This window comes from Lynx rufus, unplaced genomic scaffold (genome assembly GCF_022079265.1).
Source record: "Lynx rufus isolate CCGP_SWC_20201006 ecotype Redwood Valley unplaced genomic scaffold, mLynRuf1.p SCAF_39, whole genome shotgun sequence".
In the NCBI taxonomy this organism is placed as follows: Eukaryota; Metazoa; Chordata; class Mammalia; order Carnivora; family Felidae; genus Lynx; species Lynx rufus.
This window is the reverse complement of record NW_025814855.1, coordinates 812,696-834,963: the sequence shown is the minus strand read 5'-3', so window position 1 is coordinate 834,963 and position 22,268 is coordinate 812,696. Positions and strand designations below refer to the sequence as shown.

The 22,268-nt window shown below is 44.2% G+C and overlaps 1 protein-coding gene across 2 annotated transcripts; it reads right to left on the bottom strand.

Moving 5' to 3' along the window:
- Nucleotides 1-11,839: 11,839 nt before the first annotated feature.
- Nucleotides 11,840-21,939, bottom strand: LOC124522764 (zinc finger protein 814-like). Of its 2 annotated transcripts, none has more exons than XM_047094356.1 (3): nucleotides 21,713-21,939; nucleotides 19,151-19,277; nucleotides 11,840-15,604 (listed from the first exon to the last, which is right to left on the bottom strand). In XM_047094356.1, the coding sequence occupies exons 1-3, from the start codon at nucleotides 21,743-21,745 to the stop codon at nucleotides 12,444-12,446; spliced, it is 3,321 nt and encodes a 1,106-aa protein (XP_046950312.1). In that variant the 5' UTR covers nucleotides 21,746-21,939; the 3' UTR covers nucleotides 11,840-12,443. The 2 variants fall into 2 exon arrangements, 1 of the variants encoding a protein (XP_046950312.1); XR_006964840.1 differs by lacking the exons at nucleotides 11,840-15,604; nucleotides 21,713-21,939 and adding exons at nucleotides 18,635-18,936; nucleotides 19,384-21,284.
- Nucleotides 21,940-22,268: the final 329 nt, after the last annotated feature.

Sequence of the window (22,268 nt, the reverse complement as noted above, 5' to 3'; positions counted from 1 at the left end):
TATGCAAAAAGAAGTAGACGGAAGTAGACATGAACACCTGTGAATGAGTCTACTGAATGTCAAATTAGATAGAATAATTATCTGTAAAAGGAATTACAGGGCAGAGAGTCACATCAGAAGCCAACTTAGAATAAGGTGAATTCCACATGATAAATGACCTCTTTCTGAATAATGATTTGATACTTCACGGTATTGAAGAATTAATATGTTTATGGATGGAAAGATATTGTAAATAAGAGGAAAGGGGTTTTTGTCTTTTTTAAAAAATTAAAAAAAATTTTTTAACGTTTATTTATTTTTGAGACAGAGAGAGACAGAGCATGAACGGGGGAGGGGCAGAGAGAGAGGGAGACACAGAATCGGAAGCAGGCTCCAGGCTCTGAGCCATCAGCCCAGAGCCCGACACGGGGCTCGAACTCACGGACCGCGAGATCATGACCTGAGCCGAAGTCGGCCACTTAACCGACTGAGCCACCCAGGCGCCCCTAAAAATTTTTTTAATAAGGAGCCTCCACGCCCAATGTGGGGCTTGAACTCATGTCATGACCCCAAGATCAAGAGTCAGATGCTCTGCTGACTGAGCCAGCCAAGTACTCCAAGTGTCTTTGTCTTTCAAAGTGATGTATTTATAGATGCAATTATATGGCTTCTAGGATTTGCTTTTAAGTAGTTCCTGGAGAATATGGGTGCAATTATACATGAAATGAGTTTAGCCATGGATTGATCCTGGAATAGATGTGTAATAGATTCACGTGGTTTATTATACTGCCTCCTCATCTTTTGTAGATATCTGCAAATTCATATATCAATGTTTTAAAATTCTTATTTGAATAACAAATATTAGAATTTGTTTTCTATTTGGGACATTTATTTTTTCTCCTGGGCACTGTAATTTTTTCACTTTGTATCAACTGGCCTGCAATTTTCAGAGTATTATGTTGAAGTCTCTTTATCTTACTCTATTTCTATTATTTTTCTGAAGTCTCATTTAAAAACTCTAATGCCTTTACTGTTCAGAGTCACATCAAAGGAAAGAGGCCAGCTATGTGGACAGAAGTGGAAAATGGAGAATATGATGCCCAAGGGAATAGGTTGCCATGTCCCAGTTCTAACTTTCTTTTGATGTTGTGTTCTGGTGTCATCAAATATCACCTGTTTTTAAAAATGCATCCTTGATTTTTATCAGAAAACAAAATTTCAATTAAAAGCCAAAACACTTGGCTCAGTCAGTGGTGCATGTTACTCTTGATCTCGGGCTTCTGAGTTCAAGCCCCATGTTTTTTGTACAAATGACTTAAAAATAAAATTTTAGGGTCGCCTGGGTGGCCCAATCAGTTAAGTGTCCCGACTCTTGGTTTTGGCTCAGGTCATGATCTCACGGTTTCGTGAGCTCAAGCCCCACGGCAGGCTCTGCACTGGCAGCATGAAGCCTGCTTGGGATTCTCTCTCTCTCACCCTCTCTCTCTTTCCCCCTCCCCCACTTGCACTCTCTCTCTCTCTTTCTCTCAAAATAAATAAACTTAAAAAAAATAAATAATAAAGTCTTTTTAAAAATCAAAGCACTCAAACAAATACGTACATTTTTTTGGGTGAGACTTCCTGACCCCTACTTCTAGACCTCAGGAATGTGTGGACCAATGATTTATTAACAGAGCACTGCCTCTTGTATGATTTTAATTTTTTCCATATTGAAGAGCATCCTTTATTATTATAGAGCGGTTGTAACCAGCAACATATGAAAAAATTTCAGAAATATGATAAGGCTGAAATCCATATCTCTAGCAAATATAAGGCAAAAGTATAATGATACTGAATTTCTTGGCATCACAAGTTTACCTTTTAACTGGTGGAGATGATACAGTTGAATACTTGCTAAATAAATAGGTAATTAGTAAATGGAAAAAATGAATTATTATGAATATTTATGAGTTTAGAAAATGTACAAGTGCTACGGTAAAATGAATAATTTGTAGGTGGTTCTGCGTAGATATAGATTGTATTTGAAAATATGATGGGAAAAAAGTGCTTTGATAAAATGTGTGTAAAGGTACAAAACCAAAGAATTAAATACAGAATAAATATTTCAAGAAAATAACTTAAAATAAGATCTAAAGGAATGCACAAATAACTACCTTGCATGAAATGCCTCAATATTTTAAATAATTTGATCAACTAAATATAAGTGTGTATAAACAACATAAGTGGTAACTAAGTGGAACACAATCACATATCCTGCACTGGAAAGGGGAGGAGGAAGAACAGGAGGAATAGAAGAAAACTCAGAGAACACTAAGCAAGATAAATGTCAAAAAAAAAAGTTACATGTAGGTATATTTCAATTTATAGAAACTTGAAAGATAAATAAGAAAACAATCCTGAAAGAAAAAAAATACCTTACCTATGGAGGAACACAGATTAAGAATTACATTCATCTTCTCAGAAACCATGCAAGTGAGTAAGAGGGAGAACAATAAAATTTTGGTAAATATTTTCAAACAAGAAAATATTTGAATCCTGGGCCAGCTGTGGCTATGGATCTGGGTGCGTTCAAGAATGGTAGTCATTCATGGAAAAGCAAAAACCTTTCTCCCTTATTTTATCAAAGTATTTTCTATGGAGGAACAGTTAGGGATTAAATTGGGCACATTTACTTCCTGGCACAGTGACAGGAAAATACCCGCTCCATAGGTGTTCTGGCTTGGAACAGTAAAGTTTTCACTACTTGATGACTGAGTGGGGTGACAACTTCCGAAATCTCAACGGATCTGGTGCAGATGCAGAGGTCTGTGGACTATCAAAGCATTTTTAAATCTTTAAATGTCAGAGTGGCATTAAGACATTAACACATTTTCATGGTGCCTGGGTGGCTCAGGTCATGGTCTTACAGTTCATGGGTTCAAGCCCCACATCTTTGTGCTGACAGCTCAGAGCCTGGAGCCTGCTTCGGATTCTGTGTCTCCCTCTCTCTCTGCCCCTCCCCCGCTCACTCTCCCTCTCTCTCAAAAGAAAAAAAATTAAAAATTGTTTTAAAAAGACATTAACACATTTTAATCTCTGATTAATCCTGCTGATTAAACCTGGCAATCTCTCTGAGAGAGATTGATTTGTATTTCACTAAATGGGAGATATAGTCTACCTTCTTGACACTAATCCCATAAATTTTCTGTAGCAATGAAATACTGGTTCAGTAAAGTGCATCCTGCTCTCCAGAAGCCATAATAAAGGATATGGAGGATCGCACTGGTCACAGACAGTTTCCACAGACATACTGTCACAGCCAATCAGAGCACAATATATACAGATGTGTAAAAGGATGTCGCAGGTGCCATCAGACACCAGGTGTCTAAGCAGAAGCCAAGAGCTAAACACACTCATACCAACCATGTAAATAGGGGAGTGAGGGCTGTGAGGGTGTACGTGTTCACTCAGGGAGAGGATTGCAGATGGGGCTGTGACAAAGAAGATGGACAAGAGATGTCAGGCAACTTTGAGCTAGGAAGGCTGGGGTGGCTCTGTGCCTCAGGAACCCTCAGAAAATATCACCACTTCATATATTTTTCTTGGTTCAGTTTCAACCACGGGGGGAGGGGAAGAAGAAAAGATGATATGTCCATATTTCTTATGAGCTTTCTAAAGAAATATTCTACTTTTCTAAGTATCTATCTAGAAAGAAGGTCCACTTACCAAATACCTTTTCTTGCTGAGACAGCAGCTACCATGACCACAGTCTGAGCGCAAGTGCAAAGGGAGCATCTTATCCCCACAATAAAGGCTGGGGACAATATGATCTCCTCTCTTGCTGGCAAGTGATTATCATTTCACTTGTAAGTTTAGTGACAGTGTCTGTCTGGATAGTGGCAGTTTTCTCAGAAAGACAACTGTGAAATGTGAAAATTACTAAAAGCTAGTAGGAGGAATTTGCAATGATTAGCCAATTATATGGTCAGAGAGAGAGAGAGAGAGAGGCCAGAGAAAACACATCTCAGAAGCCTGGAAAAGACCAGGTACAAGGGACAGGTGAGAGAAGGACACTGGGGTCTAGAAAGTGAGAGAAGGAAGCTGAGAACAAGGCTGGGCTTTGTTTCTTGCCAACCTGAGGCATTTTGCTTTCCAAATGTGATCATTTTTCAATTCTGATAACTTTGCACCATGGAAGCCTGAAAGGGAGAAGAAAAGAATTGATTAGGAACAAATTGCCTGAATGTCAGAAATGAACTGGAAAAAGTGGATAGACTTTTACTCACTGCTTCAATAGGCACAGGTGAAGCATCACATGTCATTATTATTAATTTTTTTGATGTATAAGAGGTACCAGGAAAAAAAAAACTTGTGAAGAATCTGTCTCCATCGAGCCAGCATTACAGTTAAGAAAGATGGACAATAACAAAATATTGAATCTAAGATGACAGTTCCTTGCATGAAAAAAAAAGACAGTTTGAGGGATGATCAGGGAACGAAGGAAGATGCAATATAATCTAGGTAGTAATGGAGAACCTCATTGACAAGATCATTACAGGCAGTATTTGAAAAAAGATGAATGACTAAGCTATGCAGATATGTTGTATATATTATCTAAACACAGGAAGCCACCAGTGTCCTGTCCCAGGCAAAGCCAAGTGCCAGTGCACACGGAACTAGATGTGGGGCAGAGTTTAAGGAGGTGGTCAGAGAAAAACATGGAAGAACTGTAAGGCTGTCTAGGTTTCTGTAAGAATTTTGAATTTTCTCTAAATAAAATGGGAGCCATTACAGGGTTTGACCAAAACACAGACACTATCCGCTTTGTACACTGAAAGGTTCATGTTGACTGGTGGGTGGAGACTACACTGAAAATAAAGTTAGGAAGAGGAAGAACAGTTACACACCCAATGAGGAAACCCAGGTAAAAGATGCTGGCTCTGTCCAGGCTAGTTGCAGAGAAAACAATGGAAAGTGTTCACATTGTTGACAAATTCTGAGACAGAGCAAGTAGGATATCCAGTAGGAATGGATACGGGGAGTGAAAATAAAATGAATCAAAGATGGTCCCTAGATTTGTGGGCTCTGCAACTGGGAAGATGAAGCTGGCATCATCTGAGGTCAGGAAGGCTGGCCAGAGCGGGTCACATTTCTGTGAAAAATCACACAACATAGTGAAAAATACTACCCAATTTGGATACATGTTTTACTCCTGATTTAAACCATAGGAATTGTATAGTGTCCCATTCAAATGTAATATTGTATTATGAACATCTTATCTTATAATTCAAAGCATTATCAATATGTGATTCTATTATTTTGTAAATGGTAAGGCATTGTGTTAAGCTTCTGTCTGCAGCTTCAGCCCTCATTAACCCTCTCCCTGCACAGAAACTTTCAGCCTCATTAATCTACTTGCCTTCCTGGAATATCCTATACATTTGTACTTCTGTGCATCTTCCTAACTGCTTTTCTTTTCTCATGAACACTTAGTGAACAAATGACAGGTGTGAAGCTCTATGGATGCAGCATGGGTGGAACAGACACAGAGCCTTTGCTCAAATGGACCTTGGCTGCTAGAGGAAGAGGCAAGTATCACAAAACTGATGCCTGCCCTCGATTCTTCACTGAGGCATCTCACCTATCCTTCAAGGCTACCACTAAGGACCCTTTCCTAATACCCAACAGCTTCACTAACCCTCGTTTGTCCTCGATGTTCTCATAACATTCCAATCTTCATCATTTAGTGTGGCATCACAGAAGGATTACTTTGGCTTTCCTACCTGCAGGGCTTTGGCTAATACATCAGTGTCCCCATTGCCACAGAACTCCCAGCATGAGCAGGGGAGGGGCAGAGAGAGAGAGAGAGACACAGAATCTGAAGCAGGCTCCAGGCTGTCAGCATAGAGCCCAATGCAGGGCTCGAACCCATGAACCATGAGATCATGACCTGAGCCAAAGTTGGACGCTTAACCGATTGAACCACCCAGGTGCCCCAAGTGTTCGTGGTATATTAAGGAAGACAGCAAATTCCTTGCTATTCCTCCCACTGAAAAGTGACTCTATTTCAACTTACCTCAAAACCGGATGACTTGTTTGACTGAAAGAACTGGTGGATGCATTTTTTTTCATCTCTGAGAACAAGACACAAAGAGTTTGCAGCTTCTCTGTGAGCTTCTAGATACACCTGGACTTCCATGTAAGAAGTTTGACCATGTGTATGTGAATGCTCTAGGTCAAAGTTCCTGCTGAGCCCACCTTTCCAGCCATCTATTAAGGCAGCACAGGAACGTGGGTGAATCATCCCAGGCTCCCTAAACCAACCCACCCACTACCTGAATGTCTCTAAGTATAATTTCTGTTGATACAGTGAAGAGAATTACCCAACTGAAACTTGTTCAGTTTTCTGACCCCCAAAACTGAATTAATGCACTATTTGTTTATTTATTTTGAGAGAGAATGTGTATGCGAGCAGAGGAGGGGCAGAGAGAGAATCCTAAGCAGGCTCTGTGAAGTCAGCACTAAACCCTGTATGGAGCTCCATCTCATGAACCCTGAGACCATGACCTGAGCCAAAATCAAGAATTGGATTTCTAACCAACTGAGCCACCCAGGTGTCCCCATTATTTGCTATTTTAAATCACTTAAGTTTGGGGTCATGTTTTTACACAACAAAAGACACCTGCAAAAGTACTTCATTCTTTTCACCCACCTAATTATTAGCTTCCTCCAAGGACAAGTAGAAGCCTCACCCTCTATTTATAAGTTCTTTCACATACTCATTCTTCCCTCTTGGGATCTGTCATGGTCCAAAGAACTCACAAAAAATGAAGAACTTATCTAAAAGGTGAGGTTCTCTCCTTAATAAATCAAGAAGAAAGAAAAATTCTAACTTGGATAAATGAAGATGTTTGAACTCTCCTCTTTTCAGTGCCCCCTTAGACCTCAACATCTTTGAATATATTCAAGATTCTCTCTCTCTCTCTCTCTCTCTCTCTCTCTCTCTCTCTCTCTGAGTGATTGGAGACCAGCCCTGGGGCCAGGTAAAAGAATCGTGGGGGATGACTGTCCTTTCCTCCCCACCCTGGCAGGTGGAGCTTATCCTCAAGACAAAAACTACTGGACAAGTCAACCAGCAGTTCAGATATCATGGTCACCTGGAGGTGAATGTGAAGAGCTGCCCTGTGGTCTCTGACCCAGAACCTGTATTTTGAGGATGTGCCTATGTTCATTCAAGGAAGTCGGATGGAGCCTTCTTAAAAAAAATTTTTTTAATGTTTATTTATTTTTGAGAGAGAGGTGGGGGGGAGAGAGGAGACACAGAATCTGAAGCAGGTTCCAGGCTCTGAGCTGTCAGCACAGAGCCCAAAGCAGGGCTCAAACTCAAACTGTGAGCTCATGACCTGAGCCGAAGTCAGATGCTTAACCAACTGAGCCACCCAGGCGCCTCAGAGCCTTTATGTGGAAGACAGGGGTGTAAAAGAAACCCTGCTTGTGTGTCAGGTGACCTGCATTCTGGCCTCAGGTCTGACATAATTTTTATTACGTTGGGGAAGATCCTTTCCCCATTCTCCCAGAGAAAGGTATACCTCTGTGTCCCATTTTGTACAAGATGGCTAGGCTGTTGATCCTAGCAACCATTTAAACAAGCTAGTGTTTTCACACTTCATTGAAGCACAATTTAAACTGTTAAAAGTGTACCCATTTAAAATATACAATTGGGGGGCCTGGGTGGCTCAGACGGTTAAGTGCCTGACTCTTGATTTCAGCTCAGGTCATGATCTCACTGTTCATGAGTTCAAGCCCTATCTCAGGTTCTACACTGACAGCCCATCACCTGCTTGGGATTCTCTCTCTCTCCCTTTCTCTCAAAATAATAAACTGAAAAAAGTAATAAAATATACACTTCATTGAGTTTTGACAAATGTTTGTACCTGTTTCATCACCACCATATATTTGGTATCAAATCGAAAAAAAAACAAAAAACCCAAAACATTACCAAGACCAATTTCAAGATTACCCCTATGTTTTTTCTAGATTTATTGTTCCAGGTCTTACATTCAAATCTTTCATCCATTTAGAACTTATTTTCATTTGTGGTATAAGACTGGTGTCCAGATTCATTCTTTCGCATGTGACTGCCCAGTTTTGCCAACATAATTTATTGGCGACTATCCTTTCTGAATTATATATTCTTGGCTTTGTCTTTATAAACAGACAAACCCATACATGCATGGGTTTATTTCTGGGCTCCCTATTCTGTTCCATTGATATTTGTGTGTTTCTATATCAATAATGAGTTATGAAGGCTTGCTTAATTTCAAACTCTTATATTCCTGGAGTATGATTTCATATTTGTAAAATTCTACACACTGTGTGTTTATCAGGTTAATTTCATACAATATTCTGTGATGAGGCTGTATCCTTCCAATACCTCCCCATTCTCAGAACTTCACAATCAGATAAAGGGTGTTTCGTTAAAGCACAATGACTTAAATGCTTTCTAACTAGCTAAACATGTCACCAACTGACTTTTGCACTCTATAATACTAAGGTCATTTCTGACCCAGTCATACCTGCATAATTTTATGATAAAACGTCAATATAAAGTTATACCTTTGCCTGATGACAGTTAATGGATACTGTTAAGCAATGAAGCCACAGTAAATAAAGCAGTTTACTTACCAACACTGATCCTACCATGTCACACAGAGGGAGAAGCTTCATAAAGTGAGCCCTCACTAACTTGCTCTATGTCTTTCTCAATCATTCATTTCTCCGCATGTCTGTTCCTCTATCCATTTTCTATTGTTCCTGTAATAGATTACTACAAACTCAGAGGTTAAAACACTGCATATGTATTATCGCACAGTTTCTGTAGACAATATATAGTAGGATCTTGCTTTGGGGCCCATTGTGAAAATCTTTTAATTAGTTTTCCACCATTCAAAGTGATTATTGATATAGTTAGATTAACATATACCATATTTGTTACTGATTTCTATTCATCACCCTTGTTCTTTGTCCCAATTTGTCTTCCACTCTTTTCCTGCTTTTTATGGTTTTAACTGAGTATTTTATGGTACTCCATCTTCTTTTGTTCCTTAGCATATCAGTTATACTTTTTGTTGCCCTCGAATTTGCAATAAACATTGACAACTAATCCAAATCTACTTCTTTTTAATGCTGATTTTATTTTTGAGAGAGAGAGAGAGAGAGAGAGAGAGAGAGAGACAGTGTGCACACATGCTCAAGGAGAGGAGGGCCAGAGACAGACAGAGGATGTAAAGCAGGCTCTGCACTAACTATGGGACTCAATCCCATGAAACGTGAGATTGTGATCTCAGCCTAAGTCAGACGCTTAACTGACTGAACCAACCAGGAGCCCTTCCAAATCTACTTTCAAATACTACACCACTTCAAGGATACTATACCTTATCATAACAAAATAATCTCAATTCCTCCTTCCAGTCCCTTTTATCATTGACATCATTCATTCTATGAATATCAAAGCCTAATATCTGCACACACACATTAAGATAATCATAAATAACAGAATATATTGTTGATGTAACAACTGTTTGGCTCAGTTGGCAGAGCATGCAACTCTTAATTTTAGGGCCATGAGTTTAAGCCCCTTGTCGGGTGTGGAGCATACTTAAAAATTGTTAAATAATAATATTAAATAAGAAAAATATATTAAAAATTTTTTTAATATTTATTTTGACAGAGAGACAGAGACCGAGCAGGGGAGGGACAGAGAGAGAGGGAGACACAGAATCCAAAGCAGACTCCAGGTTCTGAGCTGTCAGCACACAGCCCAACGTGGGGCTCAAACTCACAAACTGTGAGATCATGACCTGAGCCCAAGTCAGACGCTTAACTGACTGATCCACCCAGGTGCCCCAGAAAAATACTTTTTTTACGTTGTTATTCTTCTTGCAATACTCTTTCTTTATGTAGATCTAAGTTTCTGACCCATATCACATTCCTTGTCTCTAAAGTTCTTTTCACAATTCTTGCAAGCAAGATCCTATGGTCACCCCCTTCCCCAAATTCATGTGAAAAAATCCTAACCCCTAAATATGACACTTTTGGGAGGTGCTTAGGTTATAAGGTTAGAGCCCTCATGAATGGGCTTACTGCCTTTATAAAAGGAGCTCCACAAAATCCCTTATTTCTGGGGTGCCTGGATGGCTCAATTAGTTAACCATCCAACTCTTCATCTCAGGATCATGAGTTAAAGCCCCATATTTGGCTCCATCCTGAACCTGCAGCCTACTGAAAAAAAAAAAATCCCTAATTTCTTTAATCATGGAAGAATGTAGCAAGAAAAGCCAACAAGGAACCAGGAGGAGGATCTTGACCAGAGAACTCACCCATGCTGGCGCCTTGACCTTGGACTTGCCAGCCTCCGGAACTGTGAGAAATGAATGTTTATCTTGCTATAAATTACCCAGTCTGTAGTACTTTGTCATATCACCCAAAATGGAATAAGATGGCAGGTTTGCTGACAAAACGTTCCCTAGTTTTTCTTTCAGAAATGCTGTTTGCCCTGCACTGTCGAAGGATAATTTTGCCAGGTAGACAACTCTAGCCTGATGAGTTTTTCTCTCAACACTAAATATTTCATTCCTCTCCTGTCTTGCTTGCATGATTTCTGAGAAAATGGATGTAAGTCTTTGTTCTTCTGGAGCTAAGGTATTTTCTTCCCTCAGGCTTCTTTAAAAACTTTATCTATGATTTCAAGTAAGTTGAAAATAAAACACCTACATGTGGGTCTTTTTTTCTTCTTCTTGCATTTATCCTGTTTAGTGTACTCTAGGCTTTCTGAATATGTGGTTCATTGCCTGATATTAATTTGTCCTTAACAATTTATTTCAAAAAATATAATCACTATGGAGATTGAGTCCCTCACTGGCACCACAGACTTGTACATGCCATTGCACAGCATGTACGTATGAGTTGGGTCAAGGACCTCTGGGCCACATAGACTGTGCGGTGTCCCTCAGGGAACTACTGGGAAAAGAGTGGCTAGAGCAATAGGCAGGTCACTGTCTTAGGGACCCACAGTGGGAAATCCATGTCCAGGGTGAAAAAGGGAGACTCAGCCCATAGAGTCCTACCTAAATAGCATTGCTGGGTGTGCCACCCCCTTCAGGTGTCTCACCCACTCCTTGCATGTCAACCCGGCCCTCCAACCTGGCACAGTGGTCCCCTGGCATGCCCCACACTGCTGTCCACAAGGCTCAGCCACTTCCTCAAAATCATCTCTGAGATGTTACCACACTCACACCAGGGTCTGCAAAGGAAAAGACTTCACCATGTTGCTGCACAGAATGCTACCTCTTGCCTCTTCCTTCTGGATTAGGCCTTGCCCCACATGACCAGTTGGGCATCACAAGATGGTAACGTCCCTAAGATGAGTCTTTCTCTGCAAGATACCACCAAGAACTCAGATCAGGTGCTGTGGATAAACAATGTGTCACATCCACATTCTAACTGAGAAGGGAATGAGAAGTTCCAACAATCCATAATTCCTATCGCCAATGACAAACCACAGAGACCAGCTTGCCAGCTTGCCATAGCATATTGGGGTGGTGACTGATATATATTGTGGGAACCTGCCAGGTGGCATTGGTGAAATGACTTCTGCTACAGAAACTGGCAGTGACTTCAATCTAGCAATGACTCCGGACACATCACAAGCACAACACAGCTCCTCAAGTTTTCCCAAACAGCTGGAACTTAGGGTAAGTCACTCCACTGGGGACATTCAAGTGAACAAGGTTTGTTCCAGCTAAGTGGCTGCTTCACAAAGGCACTCCTCCACTGTGATTACACTACTCAAGGAAATACCACCTGCTCTGCTACCTTAAAGCCCTTTGGCAGTGTGAACTCTAAGTGTGCAATGAAGACAGAGGACTGGCAAAAGGAATTGTGTCATTCCCCTCACTCATGAGGCCTTACCCAGGGTAATTTCTGATTTTTATGAAACTGTATCCTTCGCCAAAAGATTGCCCACATTCTTCACATGTCTTAGCTCAGGCTGCTCTAACAAAGTACCACAAACTAGGTGACTTGCAAACAACAGAAACTTCTTTCTGGAGGCTGGATAGCCAACCTAACATTCCCGATAGGGTCCGGTTCCATGTCTGGTGAGGAGCAACTTCCTGATTTATAGATGATCTTCTCAAAAGGGTCCTCACATGGTACACAGAGGAAGCAAGCTCTCTTAGAACTGGTATGAAGACAATAAACCCATTCATGAGGGCTCCATCCACACTCATGACCCATTCTGATTCAAATTACCTCCCAAAGACATCATCTGCTAATCCTGAATAGAGGACAGAAAGAGAAATACAACTTCTAGTGAACATAAACAATTCATAATTGATCACTCAGAAGGGCTTCATCTACTATACTTTCCGTTGTTGAGTGAGACTGGAGCTTTGGCTGAAAGACTGCCCACATTCACAGCACTCCTAAGGCCTTTCTCCAGTGTGAACTCTTTGATGGTAACTAAGAGCAGGATGACTGATAAAAGATTTCCCACATACAGTGCACTCATAAGGCCTTTCTCCTGTGTGAAGTCTCTGGTGTTGAATGAATGTTGCCTTCCACTTAAAAGATTTCCCACATTTATTACAATTGTAAGGCCTTTCACCCGAGTGAACCTTTATGTGTACATTGAGGCTATTTCTTCGGAGAAAGGACTTGCCACATTCACTGCACTCATACGGTCTTTCTCCAGTGTGAACTCTCTGGTGAGCATGTAGGACAGAACTAGCCGTAAAAGATTTCCCACATTCATTGCACTCATAAGGCCTTTCTCCAGTGTGAACTCTCTGGTGAGATCGGAGGGAATAACTACAAGCAAAAGATTTCCCACATTCACTACACTTATAAGGCCTTATTCCAAGGTGACTTTGATGATGATACTGAAGGGCATGGCTACGACTAAAAGATTTCCCACATTTATTGCACAGATAAGGCTTTTCTCCTGTGTGAATTCTCTGGTGTTCAAGGAGTTTTGACTTGCAGGTGAAAGATTTCTCACATTCATTGCACTTATAAGGCATTTCACCAGAATGAACCTTTCTGTGTACTTTGAGACTATTTCTTTGGATAAAGGACTTGCCACATTCACTGCATTCATAAGGCCTTTCTCCACTATGAACTCTCTGATGATAAAGGAGGACAGACCTAGTGGTAAAAGTTTTCCCACATTCACTGCACTCATAAGGTCTTTCTCCAGTGTGAACTCTCTTGTGATTACGGAGGATAGAGCTAGCAGTAAAAGTTTTCCCACATTCACTGCACTCATAAGGCCTTTCTCCAGTGTGAACTCGCTGGTGAGAACGAAGGACAGAACTAGTGGAAAAAGGTTTCCCACACTCACTGCACTCATAAGGTCTTTCTCCGGTGTGAACTCTCTGGTGTTCAATGAATGATGACTTACACTTGAAAGATTTCCCACAATCATTACACTTGTAAGGCTTTTCATCTGAGTGAACCTTTAGGTGTACATTGAGGTTATTTCTTCGGGAAAAAGACTTGCCACACTCACTGCACTCATAAGGCCTCTCCCCAGTGTGGACTCTGTGATGATAATGGAGGTCAGACCTAGAGAAAAAAGATTTCCCACATTCACTGCACTCATAAGGCCTTTCTCCTGTGTGAACTCTCTGGTGATAATGGAGGGCAGAAGTGTCAGCAAAAGATTTCCCACATTCAGTACACTCATAAGGCCTTTCTCCAGTGTGAAATCTCTGGTGATAACGAAGGCCTGAACTAGTGGTAAAAGATTTCCCACATTCACTGCACTCATAAGGCCTTTCTCCAGTGTGAACTCTCTGGTGTTGAATGCATGCTGACTTACACTTAAAAGATTTCCCACATTCATTACACTTGTAAGGCCTTTCATCTGAGTGGACCTTTGCATGTACATTGAGATTATTTCTTCGGAGAAAGGACTTGCCACATTCACTGCACTCATAAGGCCTTTCTCCAGTGTGAACTCTATGATGACAATGGAGGTCAGACTTAGAGAAAAAAGATTTCCCACATTCACTGCACTCATAAGGCCTTTCTCCTGTGTGAACTCTCTGGTGAGAACGGAGAGCAAAAGGAGTAGTAAAAGATTTCCCACATTCCCTACAGCCATAAGGCTTTTCCCCAGTGTGAACTCTCTGGTGATAACGAAGGGCAGAAGTATGAGTAAAAGATTTCCCACATTCACTGCACTCATAAGGCCTTTCTCCAGTGTGAACTCTCTGGTGAGAACGGAGGGCAGAAGGAGTAGTAAAAGATTTCCCACATTCACTGCACTCATAAGGCCTTTCTCCAGTGTGAACTCTCTGATGACAACGCAGGGCAGACGGAGTAGTAAAAGATTTCCCACATTCACTGCACTCATAAGGCTTTTCTCCAGTGTGAACTCTCTGATGATATCGGAGGGCAGAAGTATCAGTAAAAGTTTTCCCACATTCTCTGCATTCATAAGGCCTTTCTCCAGTGTGAACTCTGTAATGGTAACGGAGGCCAGTTCTGGAGATAAAAGCCTTCCCACACTTACTGCACTCATAAGGCCTCTCTCCAGAGTGAACTATGTAATGGTAATGGAGGCCAGTCCTGGAGGTAAAAGACTTCCCACATTCACTGCACCCATAAGGTCTTTCCCCTGTGTGAGATCTCTGATGATAAGTGAGGGCAGAGATAGAGGTAAAACATTTTGCACAGACACTACACTTATAGGGCCTTTCTGAGGTTTGAACAGAATGTATAATCGAAACTGAACTATGGCTAAAAGATGTTGAACATCCACTGCAAACATAATCATTTTCTCCACTATGCCCTCTCTGGGGATGAATGAGCACAGATTTGTGGCTTAAGGATTTCCCACATTTGTTGCACGTGTATTGCCTAGACGCAGTGAGAGTCTTTCCATGTGCAGTGTGAGTTGACATCTGCCTTAGCAATTTTCCGCATTTGTTAAGCTCATGATGTCTTTCCACAGTATGGAATCTCTGGTGTATGGCAAATAAAGATTTGTGCCTGAATGTTTTCCCACATTCACTGCACACAAAACATGGACTTCCAGGTTGGACACTCTGATCCCGAACATGTGTAAGTTCGGAACAGAAGGCTTCCTTGCATTCTCCCCGAGTGTAATGACCTTTACTGCTCTGCAAAGTTGCCCTGCACTGACTGATTGTGTTTGGCTTCTCTCCAGTTTCAGTGGCCTCTTGCTGCAGATGCCCCGAGCCAGGCACGAAATCCTTCTGAACCTCTGTACAGGTAAAGGGCTTTCCTGAATCATGGAGTCCATATCCTTTCATAAAAGAGGCCGTCTCCACACTACTTCTGAATGGCTTCTCTCCCGTGTGCTGCTCCGGCTGCGGCTGAAAGTTTACGCTGAAGTAAAATCGTTGTGCGCATGCCCCACACCTCAACAGTTTCTGGCTGCTTGGCTTTCCCTGGTGCTCAGCCAAGCGGAAAACGTCTCTCAAGACCGGACCGCACATCTCACAGGGGTGGGTCTTCCGGGAAGACAGAGCTGCCTTGGGCGTGCCGGCCTGTGACACACCTACAGAAACGCTCTGTTCAAGGGGTGCCTCCGCATCCTCTGCTCCACAGCAGCAACCTGAACGCAAAGAAACTCTCATGAAATACCTGGTGACTACAGTGAGGGGTAAGCCCGTCACGCATATGCACCTGTCTCCTGTAGGCACGAGTTGAATAGATGCTGTTCCAGACAGTGGAGTTGGAATTCAGGTGAAGGAGTGCCTGCTCTGCGTTACTGGGCCCCTAAGGTCAATGCACTGTGGACAGCTCATTGGAAGGACAGAAAACCAGGGTTTCATGGAAGGAAGAGAGCCAGGGGCTACAACTTGTTTCTCTGCCCACAGCATTGGCAAGGTTCTTTTCTGCTACTGACACCTGGCTGAGTAGGAGGCTGCTGAAAAATCCAATCAAAAGAAATCTGTGGCTGTTCAAGGTCACATTAAGGATACACGAACATTTCTGGCAAATGGGCGAAGGTGAATGTTGGACTACCCAGGAAGAGCAGTGAGAGAAATGGGTAAGATGTGGAGGCCTGAGAAACGGCAATTACCCCTGTGCCGGAAGTCACAGGACTACCAAAGGAGTAGAACCCACAAGTACACAAACTGTCAACAGTGAAGAAGGAAAGACAGGAACGAGGTGTGGCCATTGGCATGGCACCAAACTCTAGTTGACCAAAGGTACCTAGTGTGACCTGAACAAAGTCCTGATATCACACCTTCCCCAGCTGCCATTCACCAGAAAAAGGCCCCTGTGAGCCCACCTGGTCATGTCTGGATCAGGTCCATTGTATGATACAGTCCATGTATGGACTCTTCCCTGTAAGCTCCAGGTGAGCAACTACAGGGCACAGGGAGGATAGAAATACCGAAGAAAATTGGTCACGCTGGATGGCCACGACTGTCCCAGAGCTACTCAGCGCACAACAGACTCAGAAAAGCATCCTATGTGACTGATGTTGGCAGGATGGTAGAATACGGGATTCCAGCCTTCACCAAAAAAAATCAATTCAACAGCTATTCATGAATCATAGTAGCCTCAGAGGGCTCAAGAGTCCAATCAAGACTCACTAATACACAGTGAAGCATAAAAGAGAACACAAGCACACAGAAAGGATGGCTGGAGACGATATTAGCAGAGACATGGGGGGATGGGTAGAAAACAGGGGCTGGGGAATCTCTGTTCGCCACCAGGTGGGTGCTACTGAGGTCCCTGCTCAGCAGGGACTCCTACTGCCTGCTCCACAGAGGACACTGGCACCCCTGCCACCGAATCTCCTAAAACAGGAAGCAAAGAAATCTTGAAAACAAAAATCAAAACTGAAGGCAGCACATTTCTGATTTCAAACAACATTACAAAGCTATATAATCAAAACAATATGGCACTGGCATAAAAAATAGACCAGTGCAATTGAATAAAGAGCCCAAATTCTAACTACACATACATAATTAACTGATTTTTGGCAATTATGCCAAGAATACTCTGTTGAAAAAATAATCTCTTAAAAATTTTTTTTTTAACATTTATTTATTTTTGAGACAGAGACAGAGCATGAACGGGGGAGGCTCAGAGAGAGAGGGAGACACAGAATCCGAAACAGGCCCCAGGCTCTGAGCGGCTAGCACAGAGCCCGATGCGGGGCTCAAACTCACGGAACCGCGAGATCATGACCTGAGCTGAAGTCAGACGCTCAACCCACTGAGCCACCCAGGCGCCCTGAAAAAATAATCTCTTTAAGACTGTTGTCGAATCTGATATTCCAAATGAAAAATAATAATGTACAGGATCTCCATGTTACAGCTCTCATGGAAATAAACTTGAAATTAATTAAAAATTTCAACACATGACATCAAACCCTAAAACTCTTAGAAAAAAACTAGGGAAAAGTCTCCTTAACCTTACTATTGTCAATTTTTTTTTAATATGACATCAAAAACACACACAACAAAATAAAAAAGAAACAAGTAGGATTATAGCAAATTGCAAAGTAGCAGCAGAAGCAGACACACAGAAGACAGTGAAAAGGAGATACAATTGGCCAACAAGGGCTTGGAGCACTAATCAGCAGGAAACGCAAATCAAAATCATAAGTTATGTGGGCTGTTGGGGGGCTCAGTCGTTTTAGGCATCGCTTGATTTCTGCACAACACTCGGTTTGGAACCTGCTTAAGATTCTCTCTCTCCCTTGCTTGCATGTGCTATCTCTATCAGTCTCTCATTCAAAAAAACAAAACAAAAACAAAAAACAAAAACACCCCCACAAGATATCACCTTATACCTGTTAAAATGGCTATGACCAAAAAACAAGAGGTAACATGTTGGTGAGGATGTGGAGAAAAAAGAATGGCTGAACACTGTTGCTGGGAATGTAAATCAGGTAAGTCATTATAGGAAATAATAGGGAGGAGTCACAAAAAAAATTTTAAATCAAATCGCCACATGGCCCACCATTGCCATTTCTAGGTACGTATCCCAAGGAAACAAAATCAGAATCTACACGAAGTGTCTGCACATCCACATCCACTGTAGTATTATTCACAACAGTCAACATAGGGAAACATGATTAAGTGTGCATGAGCTGATAAGTGACAACACTTAGTACACACACAAGTGTAGGAATATTCAGCCATAAAAAAGAACGTAAAACGGGCACTTACCACAATACGGATGAACACGAAAAACTTACTCTAAGTGAAATAAACTACACAGGACAAGACAAATACTGCATGGTATTTTATTTGGGTATTCTTACAAAATATTTGAACTCATAGAGACAGAAAGTAGAATGCCAGAAGCTCTGGACTGGGGGAAATGGGGAGATGATGGTTATGAGTACACACTTTCATTTATAAGATGAGTAAGTTTGAGGATCTAAAGGACAGCATGTTGACTACGCATGTTAATACTGACTGTACTGTAACTTAAAATTTGCTGAGAGTAGATATTAAGCTTTCTCACCACGAGCCTGAAAAAGGTAATTATGTCAAGTAATCAGTGTGCTGATCACCTTCATTTTGGTAATAATTTCATAATGTTTAAATATATCAATTCATCTTGTAATATACTTTCAATGATACAATTTGGTCAATCAAACCTTAACAGAGCTGAATGGCGAAGGGCAGGTATACGAAAAATGTAAACACTACAAGAAGAACCACATAAGATAGTCTTGAGGAGTAGCCCATAGTCCACTTGAGTGTGACCAAGCCAATGCCTGCAATTTTTGGCACAGGCAGGCACAAGTACACATCACCGAAGGGAAGAGATCAAAACCTGGGCCACAGAAATGGCACAGGTCTGGATACACTGACCCAGCCAAGGAGAGGGCCAGCAAGGTGCAATCTGTCAGCTTTAATTAATGACTACCGCCCAAATCTTACCGTATGAGGGTTCAGTACAGAGGGCACTGGGCTGCAAGGAAAGAGAAATGGGCATATGGACAACCCAGACCCAGCAACAAATGCAACCACCAAAAAAGCGGGTAAAGCAGGCAAGTCCCACATCCACACCTGAGAAGGAAAAAGCATCGCCGGGGGGATGGAAGGAGGAAGAGGGGGTAGGCGGAAGAGAGGCAAATGAGAATAGAGAGCCCAGTCCAGGTCACTGGGGAGGATGAGGGCCTTACCCAGGGAGGATATAAGTGTAAAGTTCTCCAGCATCACGTCATGGTACAGCCGTCTCTGAGCCTCATCAAGAAGTCTCCATTCCTTCCAGGAGAAGTAGATGGCAATGTCCTCAAAGGTCACACCACCCTGTCATGAAACGGACAGATGGCACCATGAACATTCTCTCTCGGAGAACCCACAATCTAAACCCTGACACATACACCCCATTCTCCCCAGCCACGCCAGCTCCTACCTCAGAATAAATACCAGGTCCTGGTGTCATTAATGCCACCGTCTCCTCACCATCCCACCAATCACTGTGTTCGGTCCTCAGCAATAACAGGCAGGGGGTGCGTAGATGCAATCTGCGGGGGCCAATCTGGGTTTGGCCCCCCAAGCGCCATCCTTTCTGCCTGGAAATTCCCGTGGAGTCTCCCCGAATGTGCCCTCAAACACAGACAATTATGGACCCACCTCGACCAGTCAGTCTCCAGTCCCAGGGCCCTGAGACCCTAAGCTCACACTCACACTCCCTCTCCAAGTGAACATGACCCTGTAGTCTGCACCTCCCTCACACCTTCAGACCCCACAGTTGCGCCCCCACAGCTTCCTGCCCCACACCAAAGGATGCCCCTTGACTCACACTGGGACCTGTCACATGACACCCAAAGGATGTGTGACAAATCCAAACAGGTTCCACGACAACCCCAGCACTCTCATGCATCCCACCACAGGGAAAGCCTCAAATGCGGCCGAGGAGTCCCCCTCGCCTGCCGGGGATCCTGGCTTCAGGGACACACACCCACAGCCACGTGGCCGTTTCAGATACTCCCAGTCCCTCTAATACTTCTGTGCTGCCCATGCTGTCCCTCCAACAGTCACAACCCTCCACTCTGCACTGAACCTTTGTGAAAAGCCCAGCCCTAAAGGTCTCCCTGCCAGGCACAGAGACGCACAAGTGACCACACTGGCCCCACACCTTATCCATCAGCAAGACTTGAAACGGCCCGGACACCAGAAAAGCGCACCACAAAGTTCTGGTGAAGCCCTACACCACTGAACAAAGGGCAGCCCCGACTCCCTGTCACCTCGCCGCAATTACTCCTAGGTGTCCTCAGCCATCTCTTGTCCCATCATGCCATGGAAGCCTTACCCACCCATCCATCTGCCACATCTTTCTCTCTCCTTCGCCTGTGCCCGCACTGCCCAGCAGCCCCAACCAGGCGCTGAGCCAGGGAACCACTCTTCAGCACACCTCACTGAGGCCCTCTGACCTACTAATAGCATTGGCCCCCTAGTCTGCACCCCCTCCTCAATGTGATCCAAACCTCCGCCGGGGCCACACTACTGCCGTCACTTTTCAAAGTTTCCATCCTGAAACCTGCCCCGCTTTCCCGGGTTTTCCTGTCCCGCTGCCCACTGGATGACGTCACTCACGCCTCTCTGAACATCTAAGACTTAACGACGTCCAAGCAACTTGGGAGATCTCCAAGGACAATCAACCTACTGCCACCTTCCGTCCAGCTGATGGGAGCGTCCACCCCTTCCGCTGCTAGGACCGCTGAAAATTAATAACGGGAAACCTCACTAAAAGGGAGTCGGGAGGACGCAGCTGGGGGAGCTCTCACGCACTACCGCCATGATCAGTGCACACCCCACAGGACCACACACTTGAACTTGGGGACTGGGAAACTACCTCCTCTACCAGCCCAGAGGGGAAAAGGCAGGCTTTCGGGACCACCCCACCCACAGCTCAGCCAACGGGAAGCCACTATACTTTCAATTCCCAGTTTACTCTCAGGGACTTGTAGATTTTAACAGCCTTCCCAACTTAGCCCCTTCCCCTTTTAAAACGCCTACCTCTCTCGTGTCCTGCAGACTGGCCTACCGTTGAGCCTCAGCTTGCTTGTTCCAGACTGCGGTGCTCTTTCGTTCTCAAAGAAACTCAGTTTTGCCCGTCAAATAACTGGCAGATTATACTTCAAAGGACCAAAGCCCCCAGGCATTCCGGGACCCCTCCCTTTCTCCTGTCACCTGCACCACCCCAAATTTGCCTTGGCCCTTCTCGAACCCGGGGCCAAAATTCAACCGCTTCTCGGACATCCACGGTGACCGTTCTGGCCCGTCAACGATGACACACACTGGCGCAGGCACCCCCTCCTGCGCTCCCTGCCCCCTCTGCCCCCCACCCCTGCAATCTGTCCTCTCCGCAGCCAGATTGGGCCTATCTATTTACACCTGGGTTACACCGCCTGGCACACCGCCAGCACGGATGGACTGCTCAGGCAGCCAGGTGACAGGCCTCACGGGCGCCGCTGCACCTTGCGTCGCTGAAACAACCGAGACCTGCCGTGCCCCGCTGGTGGCGCAGGCCCCCTGCAGCCCTGCACCAGCCGGCCCCTCCCCTGCAGCCCGTTCGTTCCCGCACCCCGTCACGCCGGCTCAGACGCGGGGACCCCGCCCGCGAGCGCCTCCTCGGCCCGGACACCGGGACCTGGGCCGCAGGGACGCGAGCAGGCGCCCCGCGCTCGGGTCTGGAGGGTCTGGGGCGGAGCGGTTGGGCCCGGGGGCCGCGCGTTTACCTCAGCCGGGTTCCTAGACGCGGCCGCCGCCATCGGACTCTGTGGGAGAACTGACACTCGAGCCCGCGGTCCCAGTTCCGGCCCCGGCGGGGAGCAGCCCGAGTGGCGTCAGCGAGTCGTTATCCCCAGTCTATGCGGCGGGGACGTCGCCTCCCCTCGCGCTTTGTCAGTTTGTCACCTCATCCCCGAAAGTCCGCTCCGGAACCATAGAGGTTGAGCCGACCTGAGGAAAGGCCAGAAGTCGTCCGAGGGGTGAGGCCGGAAGTCCCGCCCCCAGCGGCTGCGCACGCCTAGAAATCCCTTTCCTGTTCCCTTGTTGGCTCCTCGCTCTGTCCTCTGTGTCCGGTTCCTTCCGGGTACTTTAGCTCCCAGCGCAGTAGTTGCCACCAGAAGTAGGTTTTGCGGCCTGGAGCTTTGGACACGCCGCACCCCGAGGGTTAGTGGAAAGTGCTGCTCCTACTCACGGGGAACTGCTTTGCACATTGTTAAAGACAGAGAAGAGCCCTAACTTCACACTCCATGAAGCTCAATCAGCTTCCAAAGGAGAAAATTATTA